The sequence below is a fragment of the Manacus candei genome, unplaced genomic scaffold (genome assembly GCF_025592945.1).
Source record: "Manacus candei isolate 608988 ecotype Guabito, Panama unplaced genomic scaffold, ASM2559294v1 h1tg000015l, whole genome shotgun sequence".
Lineage (NCBI taxonomy): Eukaryota > Metazoa > Chordata > Aves > Passeriformes > Pipridae > Manacus > Manacus candei.
Window position 1 is genome coordinate 8,678,865 of NW_026138063.1, and position 24,477 is coordinate 8,703,341.

Sequence of the window (24,477 nt, forward strand, 5' to 3'; positions counted from 1 at the left end):
GGGATCATCAATATCAACTATTTGAGTGGAGTTTCTTGATCAGTTTATCCACTCCATTACTATGAAGGAACAAATATGCACCTTCGCATGCTCCCACTCACTTCATCCTGCCCTCTTCCTTGCATTTGACAGTGAGGGTACACCAGCATGCACACTCAGATAAACTGAGCGAGAGGAGTTGACTCAACTCAAAACTAATCTCACAAAAAGAAAGAAAAAAAAAGGTCATTCCAGCTGCATGCTTGCCAGCCCTGTACAAGGGATGCAAAAGGACTACATGGAGTGTGTGTGGGAAGAAAAAGCAGAAGGGGCAGCAGCAGCCCTAAATGAGCTTAGACTGATTATGAAACATCAGAATAGACCTATAAATCACATTTCTTTTGATAAAATAATACCACAGAACATCTGATCATCTCCCCACAATAACATCTGAACATAAATTGAATACTATCCCAGTAATGTAGTTAATGCATACAAGATACTAAGGAATGCAGTCATTAGGACTCCACAGATTTGGTCAGTTTGCTACAGTAACAGGCTGCCTACAGCCATCTGTGTAAATGAACTAGAAAGGGTTGCTCTTCTTGTGATTTTACCAAAAATGCCCAACTCATTCATACTTCCACTCTAAGCACAGTCATGTAGTTGTGTAAGACTATCACATTTCTCATACAAGAAACATCTCATGGATACACAGAAAGATGCTGGTTTCGCTTATCAAACAGAACTGTTCTTCTGGATTTTTAGATCATCTTTCTATTGATTGAACATCTCCTCTCATGAATTCTGGGCCCAGCCTATACTGGGCTGCACTGGACAACACAACAGTTAGGCCACACAGGCACCTGTCACAGCCTCTCCAAATGCACTGTGCAGGTTCATCAGGGCTCCCTGTAGACTCAAAGGCTCAGAAGCAATAAATGACACATCTCTGATCCCAACCTCCTTGTGAAAATACTTCATTGGTAGGCAGGCTTCTGTGTTACTTTCTTTTCGAGAAACAAATTGTTTAACAGAATTTCCCTCCTATCTTCCTCTTCCACTGGGCAAGAATAGCTAAAAGCATGTTGCTCATATTGAGAGTATGAAACAGTAAGAGCAGAGCAGCTTAACACAAACCTGCAGGAATTACAGATCACACTACAAACCCATAACATCTAAATATTTCTCCCTGTTCTATTGAATCTTATCAACTCATTATTTATACTGATATTGGGCCTGACGTCTCCAGCCAGACATGAGGCCAACTGGGATGGACTGCTGTATGGGTACAAGGAATCTGCCTGCCAAGTCCCCATCCCTTCAAGTGCGTGCTGCCCTCTCCTGCATCCATTCTCCAGTATCAGTCCTTGCCCCAATAAACCACTTTGCTCTCTCTAGACATCTCTGTGACCTGAACCTGTGTGTGCTGTAGCACTGCATGACAGCAGAATCACACCCAGCGTAGGTGTTTCCTGTGGAAAAGCACATGTGAGGGGCTTTTCTGAGTAGTAAGCTTGATCGTGCAGGTTCCTTTCCTGTTGGTTTAGAGACGCAACTTGGTCTGCAGCTGTCAGGGCTGAGTGGGCAAGATATGGCTGAGATGGGATGTTTAAGATCTAATTTATAAACAAATAAAGGTTGAAAAACCCTCCCTTCCAACATTACTGGGGAAAAAAAAGAAGAGGTAGAGCTTTATTTCTTAATAAATTTTATCTCAACAGAGGACCTGACCCTTACAGGATTTTGTTTTAAGACAAAGAGAAAGAAAAGGGGAAAAGGGAAGGGGGGAAGGGGGAAAGGGGAAAGGAGAAAGGAGAAAGGAGAAAGGAGAAAGGAGAAAGGAGAAAGGAGAAAGGAGAAAGGAGAAAGGAGAAAGGAGAAAGGAGAAAGGAGAAGGAGGGAGGGAGGGGAAGTGTGATTACTTCACTGACAGAGATGCTGCATTTAAATTGGTGAAAATTCAGATCAATCAAGATGGGACATAAGTGAGCACAAAGGAAAAGCTGTTGATCCTTTGAGCAGATATGACTTTTCAGGAGAAAAGTGGACATAACTGTAAGACAAACTCAGTCATACCAAACTAAGTCTCTTTGCAGTGCTGATTAGAAGCAGTCACTCTTGTTCAATAATTGAAATACCTCTGATTTTGCTTTCTATGTACCCAATTCTTCAAAACTTGTAATTATATCTGAATCATGCTTCCACATACACACACCTTACATTGTAAAAGTATCTCCTGATTTTGAAAATGTGACTCACTGAAGCTGTATTTTCTGGAAGCTGCATTATCCAGACACAGATAAGGCACAAATGATAACTGAAAGTAAGAAAGAAGAATAACTTATGGAAAAAAAACTCCTACATTTGTGAACTAGGGAAAGAATCAGTGATTATCATTCTGATAAGACAAATGAACGATGCTTGGTTTATAAGGCTATTTCTATTATGATTTAAACACTGCTTAGATAACATGTCAAATTTCCACAATGATCTACAAACTTTTCCTTCTAAGATGAACTGCCAATTGTAAAGAATTATATTTTGTCTTACTGGAGAATCAAACAGACAAAGAGAAATCTGGTAAGGCTGCTATAAAGTACTCAGTCATACTAAGACATATAACAAGAGAAAAGAGAGATTAAGTGAAAAACTCCATAGGCCTTGAAGTTTCTCCAAACAAAACCTGTATTGCAAAGCAACACATCCTTCTGTGGGATCATTAGCTGTTCTGATTTTACCCTTGCTCTACTTTTGCTGGATGACCTTGACAACAGTATTCCTATCTCTGATTTTCTCTCTTGTGTGTGAAAAGAAAACAATTCCTTGCCTCACAAAGATGTTGTCAGATTTATGGTTATAAAGTGACAAACAGACCCTAATTGTCATGATATGCAATAGTTAAAATTTCTGTGAAGTCAGTGATGAGGTCAGGAATGATTCAGATCAATCACAGTCATGTGAAAGAATGGGAGATACACAATGGGTTTGTATTTGATATTTTGTTGAGTGAGAAATCTGTCTGATTCTATGAAACCATACAAGGCACAGCATTATAATGGTTTTTCAACTGAATTTGAATGAGTGCTTTTTTTTAACCCACTTTTTCTCATTGCAGAAGTTTGCAGAAGTGTATTTAAAGAAGGCGTATTCATAGCACTTACTTTGGTTTGGTTTTTAAATACTTCTGTCTCAGTCTACCACCCATGGAGACTTACTATTGATCCTTCAGTGAATCAGGCATTCCCCTTAAGGTGGTGTAAGAAGTCACCAAGGTTTGCGGGGAAGGCAGAAGAGAAAAAGAAACCCTAAATCACTCTCTTTCTTACCCCTCTGAAGATTTCCAACAAAAAAGTGAGATAAGTTTCACTGTGACCTGCAAACTAACTACCTAGCAGTAAGATGTTATTTGGCACCTCGGAGACTTAGAGCAGCAATTAGCTAAACTTAAGAACGTAAGACGTTTTTAAGATATAAGTACTTTCGAACTTCTAAGCAGCATTACTTTTAGCACTTTCGAGTGTTGTCGCAAGACGCAGTTTCCCCACGCAACACTCAGCAGTCTCACCCTCCCCACCTCCTCGGGAGCAGGGCTGATGCCCGGGGCGGCAGTGCCGCGGGGGGGCAGGCTGTTTACAAACAGTGGGACACCCGAGCCGAGGAGGGAGCCCGGGCCGGGCGCGGGGAGGGGGCGGAGCCGGTGGCTCCGGGCCCGGGAGCCCATATGCTGCCGGGGAGCGCGGCCCGGCCGGTCCCTCTTCCCCGAGGAAGGAAGCGCAGGAGAAAGCAGCTCGCCGGCCAGTCCTGGAGGTGAGGTGCGGGAATCTCTGCTGAGCGTCGTCACGTTCCCCCTCCCGCTTTCTAAACTAAGAGCAGCCGGGTTATTCGTTCCTCTGATGACTAAAGCGAGTAGCCGGGTAATTAAAATTAGCGAAAATATTCTGAATTTTTAAATGTTTTTTTTCCCCTCTCCTCTGTCTGGCTTCGAGAATTGTAAGAGCTGGTCTGTTCGGGGGAGGAGGGTGTTTTACTTATCCGCGTTTCAGGAATTGCGGTTCCCTGCTTTGGACAAACGAGTTTTCCAACTGCTTTGTTTCCAAGGTTTCGGTGCAGACCGCATCCATTAACGCCCTACGCGCCTGCTCCGCTCCCGTCCGAAAGAAGAGTCGTTTCGGGGGTTTGGGATTTCAAATTTCTGTGATAAACGAGACGCAAAGTTTAGTGCAGTTTTAATGTCTGTTCATGTAGCTTTTTAGGAGATTCTCCCCAAACCTCTGATTGTCTGGCAGTCGATTATGTTTAAGAAAAAAAAAAAAGGCGGAAAAATATCAAACTTTTTGTGGCCCTTTCAGGGTCTTTCTCATGCCCTGAGCCTTTGGAGGGAAAACCCGCGGCGACTCGAGCATTGCGGTGAAACAGCCCATTCAAAGCAGCGCCGTTTCCTCCCGCCCCTTGTTCCAGCAGCCCCTCCCGGCTTCGTATTTCTCCAAACTGTTTTTTTTTTTCTACAGGAAAAATGTGGGATTTTTCTCCCCCCCTCAACTGTTCTCACCCAAGAAACTCACAAATCCGGCTGGGAGTTTCTCCGCGCAGCCCTGGGTTGCAACACGGGGACGCGCCCCCGGGAACGGGGCAGCCGCTCCCCCCACGGCCTCGTTAGTGCCGGAGCAGCCCTCCCGAGCAGTTTTTGGGGACTCCTTAGGGAGAACCGGGGGGAGAAAAAGCTTTGGGCAAAACAGGCAGAACGAACGTTTTCCAAACGCGCCTTTGCGCCAAGCAAAGCTTAGAAAAGTATCATTTTTTGCCTGTGCTCTTGTCCGGGCTGCGGAGCTCCCGGCGGGGGAGGTGTGCGGGGACGGACCCGGCCGGCCCCCGCCTTTGTTCCCCCGAAGGGGCGCCCGCAGCCGCATGGCTGGAAGTTGTTGTCTGCCCCCCGCCCCTCCCAGGCCACTCCCGGGCTCCGCGGATGCCCCGGGGGATGGGGATGGGGGAAAGCGCGGCGGCGGGAAGGATCACGATCGCTTTGCGCTGGTCTGGGGGTTCGTGGGGGTGCCAGGAGGCGGCAACAACTATCCGGGGAAACCCAGTGGAGGCGGCGGGTTGTCCTTCAGCCCGAGAGTTTCCCAGTGTGTTCGACTCTCCTGGGTTTCAGAGGTTTTCGGGAGTGCTTATGATGCTTTTGGCGCCGTGCGGGGCAGAGCTGCGGGCTGGGGCGGCGGGGCCCGAGAAAAGGGGGAGTCGCTTTGGTTCATCCGCGTTGCGGGGAGCACAGGGAACACCTGGGCTATTTTGGGAGGAGCAGCTTCGTTAAGTGCTCCTGCGCAAGACCTTGGGAGTACCCAGAGATGGGAGACTGACATTACTCCAGTGTAAGCAACTACAGCAAGTGCAAGACAGTGAGAAACCCCTGTAACTATCTTGGCTCTGCAAAGCAGTGGAGAACTCGGTACGTGCTGCTCTCTTGTGCTGCCGCATCCTCATCTGGGAACTGCCCAGGCTTATGCCTGAGGATCTCTTAGTGTTGGAACTACTAATGTAGCTGTTGAAATCTGTTTTGTATGATGCTATCTTGTTCTCATTTCTCCTCCCCAATTCTTGCATTTCTCCTAGCAGTTGGAAAGGGAAAAAAGATAGGGTTAGCAAAGGGATAGATTAATTTTTAAAGAGAGAAAATAGCTGTACTCTAAGAGAGGATAAATGCCAGGGCTTTTTTTCTTTACTTGTTGAACAGGGCAGGAGACAGTAAATCACTGTTGATAACAGCCATGGAATATTCTGGTATTCCAGAAGGCTGAACCGTAACATAGAACTGGATGTTGCTCTGGTATTTTGGAAGTTACCAGTTGTTCTGCACACAACTAGTTTCATAGAAGTCTATCTATTACATACAGAAATGTAGTATCTCAGTAAAACTGTGGGCTTTTTCACTGGTAGGGGTTTTGGAGTTTGTTTGTTTTTCTGCTTAGAAATCTAATAGCAGTATCTGCTTACTAGTTGTCTTCCATTGAGTGAATCAAAACTGTATCACTTTTCTGCTTTCTCTAAGATACTACATTATTGAGAAACAAACTGGTTGCTCCTGCTGCCCAAAGCTGTAGTTGGGACAGTCTCTCTGACATCTGGCCAAACTGGAGTAGTGAGTACTGACACTAGGAATGGTAATTCGCCTACAGATTAGGGAGAAGCATGTGGAAAACCCTGCAAGTCATCGCTTATCGTGTAAAATGCCAGTGGCTTATGTGTTTGGTGTTACTCTGCACCTCCAGTGTTACAGCATTTAGGATGTACCGAGCATGGCCTCTCCCGTGGTTATCCCTCTAGGCCTGAGGAATTGCCTAGGTAATCCTTTAACTCCAAGGTGCTGGTAACTGAAAGTACAGAAGTACTGAGGGGGTTTTGTTGTTGGGAAAGCTCCCTGTGGTTTTGCTGTTGCTGCGGTAGGTCTGCTGGGCCTTGGAATTGGCAGAAGGAGGTGGAGGGAGTCAGAACTTCATAGATTAGCATTGCACTACTGGCTCTTCCTTCCATATGGCACTTGCAGAATTTAGTCAAATACCTTCCTTAGCTTCCTAGGATATGTGCATCTTGACTGAGGCTATCTGATTATTCAGCAGACCTCAGTAATAACTTATCTTTGCAATCCTGTGGAAAGCAGCATGGTCTACATCTGTCAGGTTGGCTGGAAATGAAAGGAGGATTTTCCACTGATAAAGGAGACACTGTATAGTTGGAATCTTTGCAACATTTGGAAGATCGTGGTCCAGATCCTGAACTGAGATCTGTGCACTCCTGAGTCTTCAAAAACTGAAATAACAGTCATGGACACTAGAGAGATTCTAGTGTCTTTCATGAACTTTCTTCATGGGACATTTGCCCTTGGCAGCAACAAGGGGAATGCTACGGAAGTACCTTTGAAAGATGACACTTGACTTAAATTCTATAGTCAATGGGGAAACCACCACAATGTATGGAAATAGGATGATGAAACACCTTCACTTTGGAATTGCAGCTTTTCAGAATGAACCTTTACCAGTCCTGAGGTTTACTTATTGCTTGGCTGGCTGCACAGGCTGATCTTCAGCCTAGACAGAATTGTGGCCTGGAGATGCTGTGGCTACTACATGTCCGAATAACTCAGAAAATCTCCCAGATCCTCAAACTGCTTAAACAACCTGTGAACAGAGGAAGGGAATGTTATAAGTGAAAGCAACTTAGTTGGAAGGACTGTTGAAGAGGGACATACATCTACATATTGTTCCTGCCTTGTAGCGCAGAGGAAGTTGATTTCCTGCAAACCAGTTTCATGAGGTCAGGGTTGACTGTCTGATACTATTTCCAGATGTAGTTTTAAACTTGAATAAAAAGTGTTCAGTCACTCAAAACTCACAGGAATGTTGCCATGCTCTGAAGGTACACTGTCGCCTTCCAGGTGCAGCAGCTCAACCTCACCAACTCAGGTGAGGCCACATCTTTGGAATAAAGAGCTTGTTTTGTCAACATAGAGCATATTGTTGGAGATACTTTGGGACATGGTGGCAAAGGAAGGGATTTAACACTTCCTTTACATTTCAAGCTGAGGAAAGTTGCTTCAAATTGAACATGCTGTTGGCCCAGTAAGTCTGCTCACATTTCTTCTGCTGCTGGATCCTGCAAGGTTTGTTTTTCTGAGTTTCACTTCTGCAAAGACCTGAGGAGGCTTGTCAGGCAAAACTGACCTTTTGTCTTAGGGGAGGAAGCTTGGTTTTCTAACTGCTACTCATCATGCATCACTGCAGCCCTCTACCCTGTAGTTGTGTTTTTCCATGGAGTAGGAAACAGACAGAGGATGGATGGATTTCCTGATGCTTGAGTTGGTTAACTAAAGGAAGATTAGTCTTTAACTTTGCATTGTACACTGGAGTGGGTAATCCATGTGTTTTATTGTTAAGACCATACAAAGTGCTCTCACTTTCACAACTCATCCTTGTAACCTTCCTGACTTTCCAATAAAGTCTTATTCACTATATTTTCCAGTAGGAAACCCATGTAGGGGGTACTAAGGATGGCAAAGGTCATTCATTAGTCATTCTTATGACTAATTTTTTTTTTCAAGATTCTGACAGCTTTGTCAGCAGTACTTGAGCAAAGTCCTGTGGCAGTTAAAAATACTGACTTTCTGGTGCACTGTAGTTAAAGCTCAACTTTCTAAAATGATCAGGCTTCTTTAGTGATGTCTTTGTTTTTCCTTCTGTCTTGCTTTCTGCATTGCAAGCTTCTGCTCCCATCTTTGTAGCTTCCTTTTAGAGTCCACAGCATGGTGTTTTGTGGTCTGTCTCAATGAATTCCATTTATATTTTCTACTTAACTCCGTTTCACTAAACTGTCCTCACAGCAGTTCTTAATCTGGTACTGTGTGTCTGCAAGTGCTGAATGTAGTTCAGTTACAAACTTGGCCTTACATTAGTCTTGTAGAGAAGTGTGTTTATATATACACACATATGTACAATAGACATGTATTTTTAGATATAAAAATATTATTTTTACTAGCTTTTGATATTACTGAATAGTGTGACCTATTATCCATTTCACCTAAGCAGAGACAAGTACTTCTGGTTAAATGCAAATACACAAGTTCCTTCATTTAATTTACAAAGACTGTAGTCTTGAAAAAATCTCACTGCTTATTAAACATGTTGGGAATGTTTTGCAGCTCCTTTGTTTGACTTTTCTTATCTGATTTGAATCTTGAAGCTAGGCCTGAGGAATTCTTTGTTTAGTCATCTGTTCTGTCGCTTGTTATGGCCAGTGGCTTGTTAGCAGCTCTCAGTGGAGGGCACTTGAGCCGTGGTAAGCTGGAACTGCAGGGTGCTGTTCTTCAGTGGCCGCAGCTCTCTGTGTTGTCATGTTTCTCATGAGTGCCTGATGGGGGCTTGGTGCTTTGCTTTGCTTTTCTGCCATGAGCTGTGCTGCTCCTGCTCCCCATATTTCATAACAACAAAAAGCAGACGAGTGTCTCCTGCTCAATCTCTGGCCCTGTTGCATTGCAGAAGAGGCTGTATAAAAGGCCAAAATTCTTCTTAGTTCCCACAGAAGTAGGAGAGGATTAATGGAATTCATCCCACCCGGTTTGCAGACAGGCTTAAACAAAGCCTAGCACCGCTATTATTCCAGGCAATCTGCAGCTCCTTTGTATATGATGAGGTGGTTCTCCATCCACATTATCCTAAAATCTGAGATGTTTATGCCTTTCAGGCTGGCTTGAAGCAACCATGGGGACCCCCCATATGTATTTATGTGCCTTTGGTATTGAATTTGTTTTTAAATTTTCAGTGAACCATCAGCTTTTGATGTGATTTTGATGTGACTGTCTTGAAAACTACATCAGGGCCTTGAAACTTATGTAGTCATATAAAATAACTGAAATTAAAATTTCACTACTGAACTAAAGGAAAAGGATAGCTGGATGTATGAATCCAGATCTCACAGAAGTGCTAAATCATTATCCCCTCTGGTCCTTTTTGTTGGCCAGTTCATCTGGTACACTTAGGTTTAGCAAAACTTTGCTGTTTTGTTTAGTCTTTTCCCCAAACTGACAGTCACTTCACAAGGAGTGATGTATTTTGATACAAATAGAGATTGGAGTGCCTGAACCTTACAGGTTTGGATGGTACTTGTTTGATCAGGAGTTTGATTACTCAAACTACCTGTTCCTCTTAACATAACGTTTATTCAGTTTAAAAGTTAACACTAATTGGGCTTTCTTATGCCAGTGAAGGCTGTGTGAATGCTTTCAGAATTGCAGGTTGGAAGTTAGGAGAAATGGACAGTCTGATGTGTTGCTATTTCTAGATAATGATTTGCTTAAAGTTAGGGTGACTCTTTAATTGAATTCAAGGTGCCATTTATGTAACTTTAATTTAAAGTCATTAAAAAATTTCAGTTCTTTAACTTCTGTTGGTATATCTTGAATGACTAGTACTTCATGCTTTTATAGAAAACGTGTGTGTGTGTATATTGTATATACAGACTTCATGTTTATGCAGAATTTGCATGTGTTGAAACAGTTTTAGCAAATTATTGCTGAACCACCCCAAATGTAATTAATCTCTTAAGAAAATAACCAAAGTACAAATGCTAAACAAGAAGTGAGTGCGTGGTCTGATAGGCTGCTTGCTTGATTAGATGCATTTCCTACTAATAAAGGAAGACAACCCACTGGATGGGGTTATCTCCAAGAAGCAGATAGGGTCATTTAACAACTCCCCTCTTTCCCCAGCCTCAAGCAGAATACAGCATTTCTCTTCTTTAGCTTAAGAGTTACTGGCAGCTCTGCACAGCAGAGAACAGGAGGGTGTGAGAATGAACAAGGTCTGATTCTGTTCAGGGCCAAGGGAACAGTGTGCAGTGACTGTCAGTTCCTAAGTGCATGTACATCTGTGGGTGTATGGAAAGATGAAGTGGCTTAAGCAATATTTGCTCTTGGTGATCTCAAGAGGGGGCCTTTGAAGTGTTCTGGTAATGGCAGCTCCACGACATTTGTGGGAGGGGTGAGCCATTAGGGGTCATCTTCAAGAGGTCCTCTTCCTCATGATTGTTCACTTATCAGAAAGCTCACCTTCAAAATTAATTATACATACACATGCTTCCTTAGATATGGATAGAAGTATTATTTTTCTCCACAGAGCAGCTTCTTTTCTAGGCTGATCCTACAGTTGCTTTAAGAGGACTGTCTTAAATTACTAGGAGACCTTTTTGTGTGTGCTTTGCTTGAAGTACAGCTCTGTGCATTAGTGTAGCATTAGACCTTGTGCTTGCTGGGTCTGTACATGTGGTGTGGAAAGCATGGCCTTGAAACTAAAGACCTGAATACTTCCCCAACAACTGAGAACATCAGTCTTTACTGTCTGGTATCCCTATGCATAGGACTGGGACATGATTTCCTCCTTAATTTCTACAGTGTGTGTAAAGAACTGAAAATCAGGCTGTGTTCCTGACTGTGTGACCTGAGTCATCAAGATGGAGGAGTTTTTAGCTGAAGTGGTGATGGTTCTGAACTGATGGGATGGGAACCAGAACTAGTGTTCTGCAGCCCAGCTTCCTCAAACTCTTGTGTATGTGGTTTTTGTCTCCTGGGACTCTACTTGTAGATTTGGGAACAGAAACTCCTGGAGGAAAAGATTTGATGCAGAGAAGGGTGATCCAGGACTTCTGTCACGCTCAGCTATGTATAGGGCATAAATGGTGTCTGGATGGTAAGTCAGTATGATACTTGGCTAAGCCATGCTTAAGAAAGACAGGCAAGTTTATGCAGCTGAACTGAACTGGGAAGTCTAGATGGGATGATATTCTACTATGTGGATTCAAGAGGTCACATATATCTGATCTGTGCTAACTTATATCTGGAAAGGAGAAAACTTGTCTAATAGAACACTTAAAAAAAACCCCACCAGTTCCTGTACCCTGTAAATTAAACTGTATTTTGACTTCTATGATTCCAACATGTTTTATTATCATTGGTCCAACTGAAAGGAAAAAAAGCACAATCCTTTGGCATGAAAACACCCTGTATCCTAGTCTGCAAATTGAACTTACAAATTCTTATTTGTTTGTGTTCCTGCCTTACTGCTCACATGCTAGTGACTCATGTAACATCCAAATTTTGACTGCAAACTCTGACTGCAATATGGGACATCCATTTGGAGTTTGATGCTGAATTGGGGTTATAAGCTAGAGTATTGTCAAAGAAGATGGATAGACTGGGGAGTAGATGAGGTACAATGGTGTTAGTCTTCTGTTTAAGTGTGTCCTTCATACACTTTGTAACTCACTGCATTTTTTTAAAGTACTAGGCAAAAGAAAAGTTTCTAAGTGAGGCCCCATGGAAAGGCAGCTTGAACTAGTCTTACAATTAGTTGTGTCAGTCTGAAATTTGACTTCCTCTTTTAGTTTGGCAGTTAGCATGGAAAAAGTCTGCTTCAGATAGTTGTTCAGCTTGATCTTCAGGTATGGCCTGCAGATTGGAACAGAAATCACCTTAGGTTTGAGGGGAAAATAGGCAGGAAATAACATCTCTAGATCTAGCTGAAAATAAATATCTTAAAACAGGCAGCAGAATTACTGATTAGGTGAGGCTATGATGTTGTAGCTCTTCAATTAGAACATGTTATGAAACAGGGATTCAGTATTAATGCGTAACTAGGGAATTTGCATTTTCTTGTCTTCCTCCTTGCACTGGATCCTTAACTGCTTGATATTTCACAATTGCTTAATCTAGGATGGAGAAAAACGTTTTCTTCAATGTTCAGTTCAAAGCTTGCCATGTGTAATGGGATATCCTTGCAAGGTTGTCTGACATACACTTTTCTGTAAAGAGATGGATACAGTAATGTGGGATAGAAAGCAGTGGCAAGCGAGCCCTTTGTCATACCTCTTTTTGCCCACTTTTGCAGGCAAGGTGTGTTGATAATATTCTGAGATTAAGTGAAATATAGTCAGTAGAAAATTCATTAAAACACTTGTACACAAGCTTCCAGATAAGATTCCAAATATGAATAGAAATTATCTACTATAAAAGGGGGAGGGAGATGACTATGCAGAGGTTATACCTGACAGGGTAACATTAACAAATGCAGTTAATGTGCTCTGCCCCTTTACTGCCTTTTTCTGCCTTAGTACATGGGAGTAGAAAGGAATGTGTGCCAGTCTGACCCATCTTTAAACACTGGCACTGTAAAAGTGAATTTACATAAATGCAGACTGCTGCTCAGTGTAGCATTAGAACTCATTGCTGCCAAAACAGATGCAGTGGGTTGTGAAATAGGTGCCATTACAGCCTTTTTATCTGTGTCTTAAGAGCTCTGACTTGTCTATGTGGAAGTGCTTAACTTAACCTCTTTTCTCAGAAAATGAGGCTTGTGGGGTCAATCATGTCATTGCTAGACCGAAACTTCTGAATATTATCCTTACAGTCAGTACAAAGATCGGGCTCTTTTCACTCAATCTGCTTCACATAAAGCAGAGAATTTCATGTTGGTGCTTGTGTGTTTTATGCAAAATCACTTGAACGAAATGACTCATATTTTGGAGACTTCCATTCAGGAAAACACCATTCTTCCTTCTAGCTTGTATGGGGAAGAGTCTGCAGTGGATATAGCAGGTTTAAACAACTGAGAATTGCAGTCTAAATGTAGACTGGTGTTTGAAAGATGCTCCTCTCCTACCATTTCCACAGTGGCTGTTTGGGGCAACTGATCTTCATGAAGGCAAGTCTATACATTCTGGCAGATGTCTCCATTTAGATTGGCTTGTAGCAGCTGGGAAGCTTGCAGCTCATTTTAAGGGAAATTGAAGAAACCACTCTCTTCCTTTCTACCCAATAGTTACAATAAGTGCAAAACCTCTGTAGAAACTAAATCTCTACTGGCATTTAGCTGCCTTCTGGCAGTGCTAAGCATTTACAACCTGTTTCTGCTTCCAGCCCTGAAGGAGTTGAACTGCTTTAGTCATCTAAAGCTTTGCCATCCTTTTGATTTCTCTGCCAACCAAGACTTCAGAGATTGCTCAGCACTTGCAAGTTTTACACATCAGTGAGAATCAGCAAGTGGGCACAGCATTCAATGGCTCATTTTTCTGGGTGCTGTTGTAGTTATTTGTGATACAAAACTCCCCTGGATGTTGAATGCTCATTTTTTTAATAAGGGATTGCTCTTGACTGAGCAATTTCGGAATCATTTAAACAGTTCATGTTTTGGAAAGTGTTGGATGTTCACTTTCATAGAAAATCACGTGTCTGTTCAGTCTGAGAAGTCCTCAATGCATGCACAAAGAGCATCTAAGAATGCTGATTTCCCATCCTAGGAAACCATTGCCTGAGTAGAAGTTCCAGGCAAACTAAAGAGATTGCAGGCAAAGGAGATTGCAGAAGATGGGTTATATGTTCTTGAAACAAAGTCTGAAAAGCTACTGTCAGTCATCCCGGCATTATATTTCTTATTGATTCAACATCCATGACCTGACTGTAAATTTTTCATAGATCTTTGTATCATGTTCTTTTTCCAAATCCTGTTGCCATTGTGACCATGTTTTCCTACAGAACTTGGCTTCCATTTCTCAACAGTTTGTACAGAACAGAACAAGGTGTAATAGTGAAAGTTTTGACATTACTTTAAAATATTTTCGTTGCAAGTTGTTCATGATTTCTTTTCATCTTGGTGCTTGCAAACTGTGTAAGAAGACAGACTTAGTTAAGTACCTTACTGCATCTTTTTTTCCTAAAAGTGACCTTCTGTCACTATGACAGGAAGTCCTAGAAGTGTCAGGGTGTAACTTGCTCAGTGTTTCCATTCTGTTTTCTCTTGTGACACAACTCATATAAAAGAACTTGAAGATTAGTTTCAAAGCAACTTCTTAAGATGTGTAAGAAGTTTTTCAAATATTGGGAAGTGAACAAGGGGGACATAGGCCAGGGTAGAGATGACAGATAACATGGCTTGTGAAGACATGTCAGCAAAGGAAAAATGATCAGAGCAACCTGGGTTACATAATTTTGTAGCTAAAGCTGTAAGCAGCAAACTCCACTCAGGCCTTGCTCCCATTAACTTAGACACATACTTTCTTAACAGTTGGAATGGAAAATCTCTATAAGCTCGTGTTTTGATGGCTTATTTGATGTGCGAACTTGACTAGATTTCCTTTGGTCTTTGGGTGTAAGCAATACATAAATCAATAATGCTGGAGATGGAAGAGTTCAATTTCACGGGAATTATAACTGTTTAAATTGCTCCAAACATGGGAAAAAAAGTCTTAAATTCTACTTAACAAATAAAACTCTAAAACATACCTAAACACATGTTCTTTGAAACCTGCAGCATCTTTCTGAACAGATTTTGAAAGCTTCAAGAAAATCTAACTCACTCTTTTCAGGATTGTCTCATCCTTACACTAGGCTTAACAAATCTGTCTAAATTTACATCCAGGCAATGCTAATCTTGGCCCATGCAGATTTAACTGCAGCATGTCTGCTTCTGTCACCTCTGTAGCTGGGCACATTCCTTTAGCACTGTAGAATTGGTGTCCCTGTGACATCTGATGTCGGGATGAAGCCCACCTGAAGCAGGATGGAGCACCTCTATGATGTGCCTTCTAACACTCCACTGTCAAACAAGCTTATATGGAGTAGCTCATGTGACAGGACTATCCTGACTTTAGAGCAAAAGCCTGTCCTAGGGCTTCAAGTTTTCTGTAGTGACAGAGCTTTAGATTTGAAAAGACTGAAAGCTTTAGGAACAATGTGTGTTACATCTGGTTCTACAAAGGAAACTCTTGAATCCTGTTGCGCACTTAGGTTAGGCACAGCTTGACCTCAATTAGCCACTTTCTGATACTTCTTCAGGGTTTCAGCCAGTTGTCTTTTGAGGAGAAGAGGTTGGAGAAGCTGAATTTGGCTTGTTGAACAACTATATAAACTCCAGAGCTGTCGAAGGCTGGTGTGGTGAGGACTGGGGGAAGAGCGAGTGTGAGGCTGTCCCCACTTGGCAGCAGTGGCTTTTGATTGAACTCAACCATTGCATAGAACTGCACCCTTCAACTGGCTTTTTGGCACAGCCAACAGACATGGACATAATGATCAGCAGCTCTTCGGATGACTTGTGTTTGAAACTAGGTAATGTTTCAGCTCTACAATCTTTCTTGTAGGTCTTCTGAACTTTATCCAAGAGTTGTGGATGTTAAAGGAACAGTTGCTACAAATTGTAAAAAATGTTTCTATTTAAAATAGTGCTTCCTGTTATATCCTGTTGTCTGGCAAAGCCACTTGTGATCTAAACTTATCTTCTGTCCTAGGTGGAAAGAGTGAGAAATAACTATACATTATGATCTTTGTCCTAAAGCACACCTTGTGCAGGGATGTGGTGTATTGAAGACCAGCCTGCGTCTGGTACCACATGACAAAGTTTGTAGCCAGTAGAAAAATGAGATGTTCTCTCTGGGCAGTCTTAGTTGGTTTCTCTTGGGTTTAGGTTTTTATCAGGGTAGTAATAGTTGGGAAAAATCACCATGTTCAAGTGTGAATGTTGTCTCTTCATGGTTCTTCCTGCAAGGGTCTGTGTCTCTGGTGTTTCATGTCTTGGGTGTCTTTGTGTTTCTTTAGGATCTCTCTTGTCTGCTACTCCTCAGCAGACTTCCCAAAACTGTTCTATCCTGTAATAAACTTCATGCTGACTTTTTTTTCAAATATTGACTTCTGTGGATATTTAAAGTAGCTGCCTAAGGATCTTCTTTTCCATAGTGGTCACTCTACGAACTATTGAGTTTGAAAGACAACCCATGCTAGCTCCACTTTCATACCAGAATATATTCTGAATGCAAAATACAGAACAGAACAGCTGCTACATTCAATGAGTCATACTTGTGGTAATACTGAAAAGTTAAAGCTCCTTTAAGAAGGGCAGGATTGCTACAGGATGACAGAAGCTTCCAGTACTTGCAACAGGAGGAAGACCACATGGAGTTATGAATCTGAAATCTACTGGAAAGGAAGGTGGTTGCAGGAAGTGTGTTTGGTTGATTCTCCCAGTCTCTCTCCAGTCTCAGAGTGAATCTAACAGCTTTCAAGCCACAGGTAAGAAAACGCACATCAAGAGGCAAAACACCTTAATTATGGTCAGAGAAATGACTGTTAAGCATGGTTTTTTCTCTGTTCCATGGTGTTTTCTTGCTAGGGAGAACACATTGGTGTGTTGGATTGTTTTCTTTTCTCAGAATTATGAGATTCACATGGCAGCAGATAGCTCCTGTGGTGACTCAACCTGCTTTCCTTAACTTCCTGTTAAGGGAAGGAGAACATGACTAAGGCCAAAGGATGGGTGTTTTAAATGGGGTGTAAAAAGTTCTGACAGTCCAAGAGTCTCTATTTGTGCATTAGTACCTTCAGTGCAAGTCTCCAGACTTTTTTTGGAGAGAGGTGGGCAAGTGGGTTTAGGTCTCCATAAATTTCATCAGTGTTGTTCATCTATAGTCACATTTTTAAGTTTTACCTGAGAGGTGTATTTCTGAGGAGGATTCTGAACAGCTTGTGTCTACTAATGGTTGATTTAATTCCCCCGAACTAGATCAAGGAAATGACAGACCAGACTGTTCCAGCCCTTACTCAGTTAATTTAATGGCTTGTTTTTTCTGCAAGGAAAAGCTTAAGTTCTTGTTCCAGCATCCCTGACTTCGGGAGGGGGGTGCTAGGTAGCAGAAAATTGAGTCTATGCATCTCTCTTGTCCCCTGCTATCTGCTTCATATTTAAAGCTGTGTCCATGATGACTTCTGTGTTTTGTGGTGGATTTTTTGGTTGGTTTGTGGGTTTGGTTTGGGTGTTGTTGGTGTTTTGTTTTTTTTCTGAGGACTTTTATTTTTTTCTAGTGGGAAAAACTATCATGTAGATTAGTTGCACTGCTAGATTTCAGTGACCTTGTCCTTTGTTTTTGTAGTGTTGATTGTTGTCTCCTTTTACCCTATGACATGGGCAACTGCAGACTGTTGCCAAAACTTCTTATCCAGGTGTAATCTAAAGAAGTTGTATTTGGTGATGAGGAGGCCCATGTTTAGCAGGGTAAACTTTGCTTCAGGTGGTTAAATAGATAACTTTCAGTCCTCTGCTTTTAAGCTTATCATGATGGCAGTGGGCAGCCTGACTACTTGGTATCTTCAGACCAGCTCCTCCAAAAGACACTACCAAATGTTTGGATTTCTGTTACTCTCCAGCTTGTCTGCATCTCTGAAACAAGAGTAAGCTTTACAATAGTGTTCTATTGTAAAGTTGCTGAGTTTATAACTCTGAGGTGCATTGTTTAACTTCATGTTTCCAAAATAAAAAGGGTTTAAACTGATACTATAAAAAGCGCTGACTGACTTTTATTCACCAAACTGCCCATACAGCTTTTCTGTTATGCATTACAATCTGCAATCCTCGGATACACCAATGCGCGGTTTCCATTTTGAGGAGCCAGTTCCCTTCGTGGAGCACCACAAAACTGCTCCAAGTTTTCTTATTTCTATACTTTGTTGTGTTCTCCTTGTTATCTAGTTGCAAGACTTCAGATGAGTAAAACATGCTCAAAACATTTGTGTTGCACAGAACTTCTAATGATAGCTTGTGTTCTCTTGCTTCAGGAGTTATTTCTATGCAACAAGTGCTTAGCTTGTGGGGTGTCATTCCTTACGGTGCTAGTCCTACATTTCTTGCTTGACAAAGCTCTTAATTGTCGGTTTTTTGTGGCATGAACAAGTAGTTGCAACTTCAGGCTGTTCTTGTCTATTACATAGAAGAGACAACTCTGGCTACAAGAACTGAATTTTAAACTGCAGGATGAGAATGCTGGACTCGGGTGGCTTTTTGTGCTTTGGATTCTTCACTGAACCCTAGTTGGTAGCAGAGACAGTAGCCCTGAAGTGTGAGCTGTCTGGTCCTGACAGGGGTGCAGCCTGTCTCTGTCAGCCCGCCCCTTAACCGTAGCTCGGGTGACCAGCTGCCTGCACCGCGGGTTAAGGGGGGTCCCGAGCCGGGTCTGGGCCGTTCGGTACCGGCCGGTCCGGGCACGGTTGGCCTCGTGGCGCTTCTCGAGCCCCGCAGCTGTTGAGTCCAGCGGCCGCTCCCCTCCAGCGGGTCGGGGCAGAGCAGCGGGGCCGTCCTGGGGCTCCGCGGGGGAAGGTGCTGGATGAGGCTGGGGGGGATGGAGCTCTGCGGGCAAGGGGACGGCATGGCGGGGGGGGCAGGAGACGGCGGTGAGGGACACCGAGGGCTGCCAGGGCTCCGCCCGGAGCGCTCACCCAGCACTCTCTCCCCCGGGAGCCGGCTCGGGGCTCTGCCTGGTCTGTGTCTTCAGTAGACCGACCGCCCACAGACAATTTGTAACCCGGGACATTTGTAGGCTGCCTCTCTCTCCGAGCTTATAGTTTAAATAAAATGCCATCTGTCAGTGGGCATTTCTAAGAAAGAGGTTTCTGTGTCAGGTTCCTCCTTCCCTGGCCTCCACAAGCTTGCTCTGGGCCACTGATCACCTCTGACTTGCTGCCAGTCAGGTTACTTTTTTCTTTTGGGGGCTGGGAGGGGGTGTGGGTGTGTGTGGCTGTTGATGGGGCATGTCTGAGTAGTCAGCCATTTCCATGACCAAACCTAATCACAAGTGTGTTAATAACAGCTCACTAAAACCTTTCTCCTCTCCCCCACTTAGAATTGGCATGAATCTTCATGAAGGAGGGAAACACATGAGAAGATCCGATTAGAACCGCAGTGTTTGTTTCAAGATGCCCCAAAGGGAAAATACTCATCTGCAAGTCTCATCTTTCAAAACTGCCTGTGTTCCTTCAATCAAAGAAAAATGTTTTTTGAGAAAGATGACTTATGAAGTCTGTGAACAAAGCTGGCTTCACAAGGATACTGAGTGAAAGACATCATGCCTTACAAGGGACACTTATCTTGAAGAGGTGACACTGTGCTCTTAAACAAAAACAAAGGCACTTGAAAAACACTGATCCTAAACAAGAATACGGATTATAAAAACTGCATCAGAATGTTTGTTAGTCCCAGAAGAGTCAGAAAATGCCATTTTTTGCAAATATTTGCCACTTGCTTCATACTGTGTCTCATGATTTTTTGGGGACCATTTGATAATCACATTGTGAGCCATATGAAGTCCTATTCATACAGATACCTCATAAATAGCTACCATTTTGTGAATGACAGCCTGTCTATCAGCAGGGATAACCTGGACAGAGTATCAAGCTACCAATATTTGATCAACCACAGAGAGAAATGTCAGCAGCAGGATGTCCTTCTGCTGTTGTTTGTGAAGACTTCTCCTGAGAACCGTCATCGGAGGGATGCAATTAGACAAACTTGGGGTAATGAGAAGTATGTTCGTTCTCAACTTAATGCCAACATTAAAACTCTTTTTGCTTTAGGACGACCAACAGACCATCTGCAGAAAACATGGCAGCAAAGGGAACTTGAGCTTGAAGACCAGAAATACCATGATTTGATTCAGCAAGACTTCTTGGATACTTTTCACAATCTTACTCTAAAATTGCTTTTGCAGTTTAGCTGGGTGAATGCCTACTGTCCTCATGCCAGGTTCATTATGTCTGCAGATGATGATATATTTATCCATATGCCAAATCTTGTTGCTTATCTCCAAAGTCTAACACAAATGGGTGTTCAAGATCTCTGGATTGGTCGTGTCCATCGTGGATCCCCTCCCGTAAGAGACAAGAGTAGCAAATACTATGTTCCATATGAAATGTACCAGTGGCCCTCTTACCCTGACTACACAGCAGGAGCTGCATATGTAATATCAAATGATGTAGCAGCTAAAGTCTATGAGGCTTCACTGACTCTCAATACAAGTCTTTATATAGATGATGTTTTCATGGGTCTCTGTGCCAATAAAATGGGAATTGTACCACAATATCATGTATTTTTTTCTGGGGAAGGAAAGGCTCCATATCATCCCTGCATTTATAACAAGATGATGACATCTCACGGACACGTAGATGATCTTCGCCAGCTCTGGAAGCAGGCTACAGATCCCAAAGTTAAAAAGATTTCTTCAGGGATTTGGGGTAGAATATACTGCAGACTAGTCAATATTGTGCTTCTCTGTAAACTGTACTATGAGGACACATATCCTTGTTCAGCTGCATTTTCTTAATACTTGAATATCTGCACAGAAGATCCACTGAGCCAAAACAGAGCAACAACTTTTTAGGTGTTTATTCAAAATATATGTAAACATGGAAAGAGGTAAAATTTACATGTGAATATTTGGGGTGGGCAGGGGGAGAGGAAGCAGATGGTCCCAGATTTTGTTCAGAAACTTATTGGAATAGCTCTCCTGTTGCAACTTTTTACATTGTAGCCTGTTTTTTTACACTCTTCAAGGGATGCAAGTCTGGATTATAAATGAACTACAATAGACTTCTAGACTTTAAAATGCTTGTTGAAAACGTTTGTTGCTTTGAACTTGTCAGTAAGTCTTGAGGGTTTTTTTTAAAGCTGTGTGAACTAAGGCATGTGGCAAAACAAAAATCTGTTATATCAAAATGGAATAGACCTTTCAAAACATGAGGAAAGTGGAACTTCTGACTTGATGAATGAGAGTATTGCAGTAGTTTAAGGCAGTGTAAACTCATTACAAATATTCACCATTTTTCAGTGCTTCATCGAAAGTCAGTCTGGACCTGCACAGTTGACAGTGAGTGCTAGAAGTGAAGACCTGCTACAATCATTTTCTCGAAGTTCCCTAAATCTTTGAAACAGGGAAAGTGTTTGAATGCCCTCTGACTTGGTGGTTTTAAGTAAAAAAAGGAGCTCCCTTTAGAACTTGAAGTGACGAAAATCAAATACTACTCATGTAACAGGTTTGGCTAATATTTCTCTGCCTTCTGAAAACTGAATCAGTGTACTTAAACAGTCCAATCTTTAATAAGCAAATAAGCTAAATGAGTTTTCTTTTAAGAATGCTTCTGTTTTCCAATATTCAAGATTCTAAAGGTTAAAAGCAAGCAAAAGTCACCAAGAATGTTACTTAGAGCTAATGTAAAGCTTTTAAAGACTTAAAAAAGCAAAATTTTAAGCAGGTACTAGCAAAGAGGGAGGATATTTCCTGCACAAACTTTGACTTCGCATTGAAGGGATAGGGAGATGGTGATTCACAGAAACCCAGTACACAAATCAAAATAACTAAAATGTTTTTCATCAAAATTGTCTTTAAAATTTCAGGGTTGTTTGTGTCCACAAACCCCTGTACCTTGAATATATTTGGATGTTAATATCACCTGCAGAGGAACAAAACACCTGGGCATTGTAAATCAAACCAGAACAAAGCGATGTGCGACCTCCAGCCCTTACGAGTTGTACTGTGGTGCCACAGAGATACTGCAGAGAACCAGAGCTGTAGGGTGTCTGCAGTTCTTTCTTGTACAGCTCACTAATGGTGCTTCCACAGACTCTCAGGACAGATATCTTAGTTGCTAATTGCAAAACCTGTGGTAGCTGTACAGGACTTGCTAGTTTTAAGCTGTGAGTGTAAACTTGGTTTAACCAACTGCTACTGCTCTTGGAGCTGTGCTGCAGGTTTTATGGTTTGAATGGACAGTGGTGTCTCTTAGTGTAGACAGAATCCAGGAGTGAGCTTGCTGACTGTTCTCTAAGCTGTTCAGATGGATGAGAGGTAGCTACATAAAATATGTAACTTTCTATAATGGATTTTCCAGAAGGAAGATAATAAGAATCCTAACTGGTTCCAAATGTTTGGCATATAAAGAGCTGACAAATAAATCATTTATCAGTGTCAAAATGACTGAAGAATATAACAGCTATACTTCAGAAAAAACAAATCCAGTTCCTGTTCTTACCTAAACATTGATTATAGTACTGAGAATATGTATTTTCTAAAAGAAAAAAAACACAAGACAACCCTAGATCTATATGACCTGTTGCTTACAGAGAAGATAAATGCACATATAGAGGAAGTATTACTCTGTACTGAAGGAAAGCTGCTTCATCAGATTTCTGACTTGTTTTGAGCCATTTAAATCAACAAAGCTGCACAGCAAAACTGCACTGCTAGAAAAAGCCACCCTGTTCACTGTAGGGAAAGAGGGTCTTCATATGCAGTATGCAACCAAAATGTACTAGTAAGACTACAGTTTTTGCAACATAACTCTGTGTTGGGATTTGTTTTCACTCATACAAGCAAAAGTAAACTAAGCTTTAAGTAGCCTAAACTAGCTAACATCTAAAACGCTGCTTAAATGTAGTTTGCCATTATCTGAAAGTCACTTTTGACCATTGAAATATTTTGTTTTACAGTTGGTTTGAGTTTTGTTTGGATTGTTTCCTAATCTTAAAAGGGTCTTGATGTTTGTAGTATGCATTTTCTTTTGCTGCAGTGAAAAGAAGTTGCTTGTTGAATAAAAAGAAAAGCATGAAGGCACTCCTTTCAAAAAATGGAGACACTAGAAAACTTCTTATTTTCTGGTTCTAAACACAATATTTGTACACTTTCATCTGGAACCTTTTTTAACAACAGTCTCGGTGCTCCAATGCAGGGCTGTCAGGTTTTACTTCAGCAAATAAAACTGTATCAGCCTGAATGGTCACTCCTCATTAAGAGTTTGACATTGTTGCACAGCATATTTAATGCTAAATTTTTTTTACCTATTTGTTTGGTTTGCATCAGTTTCCCTTTGATATTACTAATTTTTATACAAAGTGTTCAGTATTTATTCTTAAACTTTGCTCTGTACCACAGAAAGACAATTGTTTTGTAAAATTTGTTTTGAATAAACAGACTTATTTCTTTTAAAAAAAACCCAAACAGTACAGCAGAGGTAAATATCTCTTGTTGCTTTCTTTGTAACTGACAGCATCAGCTCTGATGCTTTTAAGTGTTATCCCGAGTTCCCTCTCTCGAGGGCTTCAAACTGTCCCCTCTCCCACCTTCCTTTCTGTTCTACCTTGCACCAAACCTGCCCTCAACAAAAGGCAAAATCGGTGTTTCCCAGGAAAGAGACAGCTCACAAATTTGTGGACCAAGCTTCTGGGTCTAAAGTTGTATAGAACTGCTAGATATTAGAAGCTTAACCTGTTGTTATTTGTATGTTCTCTTTAGGCAGTTGTTCCTCTGGAGATGTGTATTTATCTCCACAAGATTTCAGGTCCTACTTTGCACCTTTTGAAAACTAGTTGATGGTTTGGGGACCAGACATGGTATTTTCCTAGGGTATAATTAAATTCAGATAATGATGATTTGTATGTCTCTCCAATTTGTCTAACATAATGTATCAACCTAAGGTTTTTACAAATGGAGTCTTTTGCATCAGGTAACTTCAGTGTATACCTGTGTGAGACAGAGGCATAATGTAAGTATGAATTATCTAAATCATAGTGAAGAAGAGAACAAAGCAAATGAAGTCAGTGGGGATTGTGTCATTTGGCTTCTTGCAGGGTGGGTTTTGTTGTGGGTTTTTTGGTGTGGGTTTTTTTTTTTTTTAATTGCTCCCTTTGGCCTAGAAACTGTGCAGTTCAGCTAAATTAAGCTGTTTACTTGGTACTTTTTGTTGAACTAAGCGACTTAAATATTTGGTGCTTTAGAATATATCATTAATAATCTTTTTCTCAAGACTGCAGAAACTCTAGCATGCATTTAAAAAACCCAGAAGCTTCTCAGAGGCATATAGTTAAATATGAACATTCTGAACACTGAGATGGTCTTTAATACTGCTTTTTTTGAACATACATGCAAGGCTTATTCTAATGACTTATTTTCTCACATCTTGTAATTAATGTTTTTAAGGAAAAAAAATGGAAAAAAACCCCAACCCAAACAAAAGATAAATCTTTCTTGCTTTTCCATCTGATAGACTGGGTATAAATGCATGGCTGTAAGCATTTCAGTGACTTCATTACAGATAATTATTTATTAATCTTGATGAGCTTCAAAGAATTCATAGAGAGTATACTATAAATGCAA

The 24,477-nt window shown here is 41.7% G+C and overlaps 2 protein-coding genes across 18 annotated transcripts in view; one reads left to right on the top strand and one right to left on the bottom strand.

Annotated features, from left to right (window-relative positions):
- MCF2L2 (MCF.2 cell line derived transforming sequence-like 2) overlaps positions 1-24,477 on the bottom strand; it is a 218,431-nt gene that overhangs the window by 108,867 nt on the left and 85,087 nt on the right. The gene's annotated exons all lie outside the window — the stretch shown is intronic.
- On the top strand, positions 18,510-23,956 carry B3GNT5 (UDP-GlcNAc:betaGal beta-1,3-N-acetylglucosaminyltransferase 5). Its single transcript, XM_051781512.1, has 2 exons — positions 18,510-18,653; positions 19,177-23,956. Exon 2 carries the CDS (start codon positions 19,516-19,518, stop codon positions 20,650-20,652), a length of 1,137 nt encoding a protein of 378 aa, XP_051637472.1. The 5' UTR covers positions 18,510-18,653; positions 19,177-19,515; the 3' UTR covers positions 20,653-23,956.